The 9,150-nt window shown below is 28.6% G+C and overlaps 1 protein-coding gene across 1 annotated transcript; it reads right to left on the bottom strand.

Moving 5' to 3' along the window:
• Positions 1 to 1,220: 1,220 nt before the first annotated feature.
• On the bottom strand, positions 1,221 to 6,849 carry LOC145572126 (protein TILLER ANGLE CONTROL 1-like). Its single transcript, XM_081631146.1, has 5 exons — positions 6,666 to 6,849; positions 6,392 to 6,452; positions 5,357 to 6,012; positions 4,056 to 4,209; positions 1,221 to 1,543 (listed from the first exon to the last, which is right to left on the bottom strand). The coding sequence occupies exons 1-5, from the start codon at positions 6,669 to 6,671 to the stop codon at positions 1,530 to 1,532; spliced, it is 891 nt and encodes a 296-aa protein (XP_081487272.1). The 5' UTR covers positions 6,672 to 6,849; the 3' UTR covers positions 1,221 to 1,529.
• Between the last annotated feature and the right edge of the window lie 2,301 nt (positions 6,850 to 9,150).

Here is a 9,150-nt window from a genome sequence, read left to right as displayed (position 1 = left end):
GGTTAAACTATACTCCCTTTGTTCTTGTTTGGTTTTTTTAATAGAAAGGAATCACTTCAAAATGCAAATTAGAAGATCTAACAGGGCCTAAAATTAGTACCAAAACATAACATTCAACTAGTTTACCAACAATACTCCAACTATCAAGGGGCACAAAATATGGTGTTTCAAGCACCCATAAGCCTTAATTTAGTTCCAAAGGCCATACATTGTAGTTATCTACAATGCTCCCATCTACCCTTTTTTTTTTTTTTTTTTTTTTTGTTCCACCTGGTTCACCCTTTGGGCTAATCCAGATTCAGGAATTAGTTTTGGGTGGTTAGGTTTCAGTCCCCTCCCAATTATTGTTGCAGGGGATCGAACACAAGTCCTCGCTACCAATTGTAGTCCTAATCACTACTAAACCAACATTCACATATTCAAGTTAGTTGGAGCTTGAAAAAATATTCAAAGCTTATGTTTATCAGCCATGAGAGTCGTTGCCACCTCTAAGGATCCCGAAGGAGTTAAATTTCGAGACAATATGAAATGGGCTTGGGGAACCCGGACAAGGAGGAGGAAAGTTTGGTCCACAAACTAGGATTCAGAGCTTTCATACTAAAACCAATTGGCAATAGTAGGAGTTACTCCTCTACCTTATAAAGTGGAACCACCTCTCCTCTTTCTCCAATATGGGACACTCACAAGTGGGCTACAATGGGTTTCAACAAAAGGAGAAACACCATCTAATTTCATAACTTCTTCCAACACCTTATTCACATCATCATCCATTTTTTGCTTCCTTTCTTCGGCTTTGGACCATGAATTTGCCATAGTGCCAAGAGTTGCATTTATGCCCTCAAAAATTTCCCAAAAGTTTTAGAAGTACTACGAAGAGAAACTACTAACTCATTAACATCATCTACCTTTTGATGTATCTTTGCTTTTCCCTTCATTTCTTTCATCTTAGCTTTCTTGGAAGGAGTATTATCAACCTCTTTCTTCATTGGGACTTTGGGAGCTTATGGGATTGAGTTGTTGATTGAGTGGAATGGGTAGAATGATTGGGATAAATATTAATTTATTTATTAAGTTATTTCTAACAAATTTTCATTTCATATATTCTTATCTTATATTTTTAACTATCAATTTTCTAATATTTTCATAAATGTATCTTGATTGTGGTAGTAGGACATAAAACTTTCAAATAATGTCATGAAATACTCATAAGACACTATCATTGCCCTTGGTCAATAACGTGGGGAGTCATTTTCTTGCAATAGTTATTTTCAAATTTCAACCATAATTAAACACAAACAGTTAATTAATCATTCAAAAACATAAACAAATTTTAACCCTCTTATGAAACTCTAAAATCATCCATAAACAACAAATAGCATAACCTTAACATAAGTTTTGTTTAAAAAAAAAGGGAAAAAAATAAAATAAAAACATATGCCTAATTCATACATTGCATATGATACAAGACTTGATTGACAAGTAATCGTTACACTTTCTTGGAGCCGTTGCTGTATCATCTTCTGTGCAGCTCATATCATAGCATCTGTATAAAGATGGGGACATTTGTTGAGGTGAATGTTCATTTATATTTGAAAATATTATACAATGCAATAAACTAGTTTTATGACACATGCGATATACTAGATCAATATATGTTCACTAATATATGTTTAACTATATACAAAAGATAACATTAAATATTGGTATTATATGATTTTGAGATTAAGATCAAATAATAATGTAAGTGTAAGTTCACCGGATCAAATCTTTATACAAAGAATGTTTAATATAAAGTGATAACTACAAAAGGTGAGATTTGATACCATGTTCAAGGAGGCATGAAATCCAACAAATAGGGTTAGATATAAGTATCTAACTATATATGCATGAAATATTTTCAATTATATATTAATGCTCCAAATTTCAAAAAAGATTTCTACATCCATATTTTTCTTGCCTTGTGCATATACTTTTATTTTGCCGACACTTTAAATTTTAAATTTTATATCATACATATTTAACACTCTAAATAGAAAAAAGTGAGATATAAACATCAATCTTTACAATGTTTTTTAACCCCATAAAATCCAATTTTTAAACTTTTTGTGGAAATAAAGGGTTTTTTTTTAGTAGTATTAAAAAACAAATTCGAGCTTTTTTGTAGTGGTAAAAACAAAATTTTCTTACTATTAATATTTATATGTTTCCGCAGTTTTTTTTTTTTTTTTTTTAAACTTTACACTATTCAAATCATATGCAAGTACAAGCTTTAATCATATTTATCATACTGATATATGATGATAAGTTAAAGTAGTTGTTATTATGTAAATGAGTGTATAAATGATTTTGCATGTGAAGGAGACTAAATTAGAAAATGTATACGAATTTGACCATTCCTAGCTTGGATATTAAATTATTGATAAGGGATAATAAGATAGGAAAGTTACATTAATAAAATTGTACTTTCTTTTTGTTGACAATGTACTTTAATTTGTATAGTTTTACTTGAGTTGTTGTTGTAAGTATGTTGGACATTGCATGCATGAAATTGATTCGTGTTCCTTTATTTCATACCACACGTGAAACACAAATTGGTCCTACTATAGATTTCTTCTAAGTAAACAGATAGAAAAAAAAATCATTTAATCCAAACATATGAATACATTAGCATGCAATTTGCAATAATAATTCTAATTGAGCTCCCACAACCTAAATACATACAAAGGGTAGAAGACAATAGTACATAGCTTCATCATTTAGCTTCATAGCTATTATGGATCATACAATTTATGTGGATCACATACATTTCACAATTTACTACTAGATTATTATTATTATTATTATTATTATTATTATTATTATTATTATTATTATTATTATTATTATTATTATTATTATTATTATTATTATTATTATTATTATTATTATTATTATTATTATTATTATGCAAGACAATAGTAAATAGCTTCATCATTTAGCTTCATAGCTATTATGGATCATACAATTTATGTGGATCACATACATTTCACAATAGACTACTATATCATATATTATTATTATTATTATTATTATTATTATTATTATTATTATTATTATTATTATTATGCAATCAATATCTTTTAGGAGGGGCGAGGTGTCCCTCATCCTTTGGTCAAAAGACTCTTAAATTGTCTCGACACAAACAACATTAAAATGAGAATCCTATCTGTAAATGTCAATATGTCTAATTTAGGACCGTACAATATTAAATAAATGCCTATATTTGTGTGCAAAAAATAGATGTCAAGATTTTTGATAACGAAGGTAGTAAGCTATCAACTCAGTTGTGGGGTATTGATCAAATGTAGTTTCAATAATTAGTGACCAAGTTAGCAAAGATCAGATCAAGAAGAATAGTCAAGTTTGGGGTTAAAACTACAATAGATAATTTTATAGAAAAGCATGCATGTACATGGCTTAGATTCAATTCATTTCTTTCTTTTTTTTACCTATAAATATAAAATGGATCAATTAGATTTCTCCCTCCAAAATATGAATGGTTCAGTCATCTTGCAAAAAATTTGGAACTTTTTTAATAATTAAACATAAGATTTGGATTTATATGTAACCATAAGATACTTCACTATTGGCTTCAAATAATACCGTGACATATAAACACCAATACTATTTCACTACCGATTATGAGATGAGGTAGGATCGATCCCTCTTAAGATGACAAGTGGCAGGGATAAAGACAAAAGTATGAGTATTTGATTATTCTGATTGGGTTACTAGCTAAGACTAGATATTATAATCTAGGTTACTTAAGAGCAATGCTAATTCTTATTAATGATTAATCCAAATAATTATAATAGTTAATCTTAAGAATGTTATGTGTCTTTTAGCAATAATTAATGTCTCAATTCAATTATCCAAACAAATCATATATATAAAAATGATTATGACATGACTACTTGATTATGAAATAAGTTAATTTGACAACATATAGTATATATTATGATTGACAAAATAAACATGCATTAACATGTATAATACAGCTAGAAGATTAGACATACCTTGAATGAGAAGCAATGAAGCTAACTCGTTATTGGCTGCATCTTTGTCATTTGTGGGGTCCCTAAGACCATAGCTTGGATTCATATGCATGTCTTTTTGAGTCTTTCCTTCGAAGTCCGGGTGAATCTTCTTTTTCATCATCCTTTTCATAAGCTAAAAATATTTATAGCAATTTTTGATTAATTATTATTATTGTAATTAAAAATTTCATGAATTATGATGACTTAAATGGCATCCAAAGACATTTTGCACATCCACTTTTATTTTTGGTTATTGTCAATTATAAGTGTCCTTGTCTAAAGTAATTTAATTCGATTTTTGACAATTATACTGTTATTACTTTTGTATTTTACCAGCTCGTTTTGATGGTAATAGTTAGAGGTAATAGTAATGATTTAACATGTAATATGGAATATGTCAATGAAATTCTATAAAGTAGAGAAAAACATATTTGATTTAAGATGAATTACCCAAGACATGCAAATAAAAGACTTTTTCTTAACAAAAACTCCATCAATTCATTACATACTATTGCCATCATTTATGTCTATTCATTAAATGGATTGTAAAATCCTTAATGTTTTTAATTGACAATTTGACATCTAATTCAATTTTACTATTATAAATCAAAATAATTATTTCATTTAATTTATTTTTATTTAACATACTTTTGAGATGTTTTTGTCGTCTACTATCTCATAAAGTTAAGAACCACTTAGTGAGTAAAATTAGTCATGTAACTACGAACTCAAAATTAAAATAGCTTGATAAACTACAACTAAACTTTTGACTTTCAACTTAAGAAGGATATCCGATAAAAAAAATAAAACTAAACCCTCATAAAACGCAATTTTCAGTCAACAAAAGGAGACCTTTCTATTCAATTAGCTAGCTAATCCTTTTCATTAGGCTTTGCTAAACTTTTCTACTACCAATCCTAACGTTCTGCTACCTTTATAGCTAACAAGTATCTTATCAATTTTCCGGTATCAATTTCGTCCAATAACTTATCAATTTCAGCTATTCTTGTCGAGCATCCAGTTATTTCAAACCTTTTTACTATTATGTATCAATATATTCTAAACATGATTAGTATTATTCTAATGGTACATTAATACGACAATCAATTACTTCCAAGTGCCAACTATTTAAGTTATCAATTTAAACGACAGTTAATATGGAATTAAAAAAGTTGTTATCAAAAATCATGAAACACAATGATCTCTATTTTTTATTATTACCTATGTAATTTCTGGTGAATTTAAGCGACAGATAATATGGAATAAGAAAAGTTCGTTACCTTGTTGAACTTCTTGAGTGGGTGCAAATCCTCCTTGATGAGCTTTTTGGCTTTAGAGATGCCATTTTTAGCACGAGAAGTCGGCTTTAAAGTCATCTCAAAGCTTAGTTTTCCATTGTTAGTATCATCCTTAACAAAAGCATCATCATCATAATCATTCTCTAGCTCTTTCAACACTTTGACAGGGTGATAATCAGAGTCTTCTAAGAAAAGGTCAGCAAGAGTAACTCTCCTCTTAGTTTGGCCTTCATTCTCATTAACATCACAATTATTAGTATCTTTCAATTCTACAACATTTTCAACAACTTCTTCCTCAATGATCTCATGGTTAGCACCAATAACCTTCTCCAATTCATGGCTAAAAAACTCGACATTCATCAAAGGACTTGCTTCATTATCACATTCAATTTCATAGTTGTCGATATCAACATCATGATCATTGACATTATTAGCCAATTCGTGGTCACGAATATCATCATCCTCCTCGAGCATTCCATACTTACAAGCCTCCAAGGGACTAATAGCAATAGTTCCGATGGATAGAATTCCATCATTCCAATGGTCGAGCATGTCGACTACCATATGAGCATCATTCCCAAGCAAAACATGCTTATCATTTTGTATCTTTGAGCTTGCACCCTTCTCTGCTTCATCTTCTGCGTCATTCATATTCATGTGTACGTATTTTTGTATATTAGCATACTACATACTTCATACAAATAAGTGGCCATTATCAAAGAAATTAAATTGTTGAAATTTTTAACTTTCTACATGCCTTTATAACTAAGAAATATAGTATAAAACATGGCATGACATAATAGAATTTGTAGCATTTAGAAAATAAAATATGTAGCATTGACAAATTAAAATAAAGAATTCAGTTCCTTTGCATGATAACAATCAAATTAATATATATGATCCTATAATTGTGTAAAACCCTTCATGCAATGCATGGAAGCTATCAATAACTATGTTACTCCCTATATCATTTATGATCAAGCTATCATGTTGGTGGAAAAATGAAAATTAGAGTACCTTGGAGAAAAGCCGTGCATGAATTAACATTCAGAAACCGCCGATGAACCCAATTAAAGACCTGAATAAAAGAAATGTGAGCAATTAGTCGACTTATTGGGTAAGAATGTTCAAAACACAATGAGCTATAACTATTTCCGCAATACTTATATTATTTTAAAACACTCATGGAAAACTACACACGCAATATCATATTATTGTATAGAAATTAGAAAAACATCAATGAAAATGGTTCATGAATTGTTGCATGGAGAGTAAAGACTAGTGAACTAACCTTCATTTTGTTTGTTGCCACTTTTGCTGTAGATGGTTGCAGAGTAAGGTAAATTTAAGTGTAGCTAAAAAATATTTTGGGTCAAAAAAAATTGGGCTAAATAAAAGAAATTTGATGTGAGAGAAGGAAGAGGTTAAAGGAGAATTGGGCCCATGGATGGGCCCATGGGCGCATGGTATGTTTTAGAAGAGTTTGTGTTGGGTATTTGCTGGAATGATGTATATGTCAAGATTCTTGATGCGACTCTAAGCACGTGACTGACACCCTCTCTTCTATTACTCTAATTTTCTACTTCTAGTTAACAACTGTCTATTTATTAGGCCCAATTTTAGCCCAAATATAATTTGGGTTTATTATTCATCTATATATATATGGGTCATAATGTCACATACACATGACTTAATTATTATATTTGGGTTTATTATACATCTATATATATGGGTCATAATGTCACATACACTTGACTAAATTTTGTTCTTTGCATTTCAATGTAAAATGAAAGTTCTATGAATTTTGCCATTTTTAAAGGTTTATAGAAGTATCTTTTTCAAAGAAGGGGAGATAATGTTTGTATTTTAGCTTAATTATTGAGTCAAGTACTAGTTTGTTTAAATGTGTTTCATGATAAAGATAATGTACTATACTTTCAATTTGTTTGGGGTGGATATGAGCTAGCTTGATCCTTAGTACAATATTGAGAAAACGTAGTTGTGGGAAAATGACTAGTTATTTTAATCAATGAGTCTCTTTATATTATATACTAGAATATAATGCACACGAAATGTACTTGATTTTAATATGCATGTAATTACCATTAAGAAATTCATATTTCATCTTGTAGAACGATTACCCGAATTGCCCATAAGTGCCTCCTATATTCTTTTTATCACAAATGATTAGTAGAAATTTTCAAAAAAAAATGTTAAAATGATCTATGTATAAATATGAAAATCATCGTCACATATAAATTTAATTATTTTTGCCATAAACTCTTTATTAATGTTATAGATGCTACTATGCTCAATATATTATTAATAAAAAAAAATTACTAAAAATTCTTATAATAATAAGCCATAAATAATTATATAATGTCTTTTTTTTTAAAAAAAATTGAATATTGAATATTGTGAATTGCTAATACACAATCTAAATTATATTTTAAATGTTTTTATACATTGTGGTATATGAATGAAAAAGATAGAATATTTAGTGATGATCGATTTAACAATAACGTATGATTAAAAAAAAATCAATTTTGAGACAAAAGAAATAAAATATAAAATAAAAATAGACTATAATGTAAAAATTTTGAATATTTATTTATTGGCATATTTATGTAAATGATTGTTTTTGCTTTCGTATTAATGGAAATATGGAATAGTTACTTAGAATTTGAAAACTCACATTAATATGTCAAATTTCATTAATTCTTTTGGGTAACTTTTAGTGCAATTTAGGACTTAGGTAGCTCAAAAGTTGGACACAGACTTATTACTCCCCCTCCCTCCTTATATAATAGAAATATACTACCTCCATTTCATATTATTTACAATGATTTGACATATACTCCTTCTCCGTCTCTTATTGATAGTCCCTTACTGCCAATTTTAAGTCCTAAAATGATAGTCCCATTTACTTTTTTTAGGTACCATTAATATGAATTTTACATCAAAATTTTCTCCAATTTGCAACAATATTTGTGTAAATTTAATTTTTCCATTTAAATTTTGTTTTACCATGTACTTTTTATTACTTTCTCTCTCTACTTTTTTGCATACCCAATGTAATTTTACCTTCCCAATATACTTTACTACTTTTTATTTATGTTTATTAATTTCCGTGAAAATTGTCCATAATGGCCTATCAATAAGGGACAGACGGAGTATATAACAAGTTTTAAAGTGTACTTTCTCGGTGGGAGGAGAAATATAACATACTTATTATTTTTACTTGACAATATTATCACGTGTAAAAAATAGACCAGTAGCTATTTGTAATCTTATTGTCTACTTTTCAAATATCAAATTTTTATAACTTTTAATTAATTATAATTAAAGATATTAATAGCCAAAAAATTGCATTGGTAAGCGTGAAAATGACAAATGGTACAGTTAAAAAAACATAGAAAAAGTGTTTTTTTAAGGGTAAAATTTATGTTAGAAAAATGAAACTTTTGCAGTTAAGGGTAACCTTAAATACTACTTCCTCCGTTCTTTTTTACTTGACTTGTTTCTTTTATCACGCTTGTCAATGTACAACTTTAGCCATCAATAACTTTTACTCTCTAGAATTAAAAATTATAAAAGTTATATATTGAAATAGTATTTATTTAAACGATTATAACAATATCTCACATGAACATGTTTTTCCTTATCAATAATTCACCAAAGACGGTCAAAGAAAGAGTAGTGAATAGTATAAAAGTCAAAACAGGTCAAGTATTTTCACATCAAGAAATTATGTGGACAGAATAATCGGTTACCAA

Source organism: Chenopodium album, chromosome 12 (genome assembly GCF_948465745.1).
Source record: "Chenopodium album chromosome 12, dcCheAlbu1.1, whole genome shotgun sequence".
Taxonomy (NCBI): domain Eukaryota; kingdom Viridiplantae; phylum Streptophyta; class Magnoliopsida; order Caryophyllales; family Amaranthaceae; genus Chenopodium; species Chenopodium album.
The sequence above is the reverse complement of the archived record's forward strand: the minus strand, read 5'-3'. Positions and strand labels throughout refer to the sequence as shown.

Bases quoted from the DNA above. Each gene is read 5' to 3' on its own strand.
- LOC145572126 (XM_081631146.1), bottom strand. The intron at 6,013-6,391 runs GTACTCTAATTT...TGAATGACGCAG, and splicing joins ATGCACGGCTTTTCTCCAAG to AAGATGAAGCAGAGAAGGGT. The intron at 4,210-5,356 runs GTAACGAACTTT...AAATATTTTTAG, and splicing joins CACTCAAGAAGTTCAACAAG to CTTATGAAAAGGATGATGAA.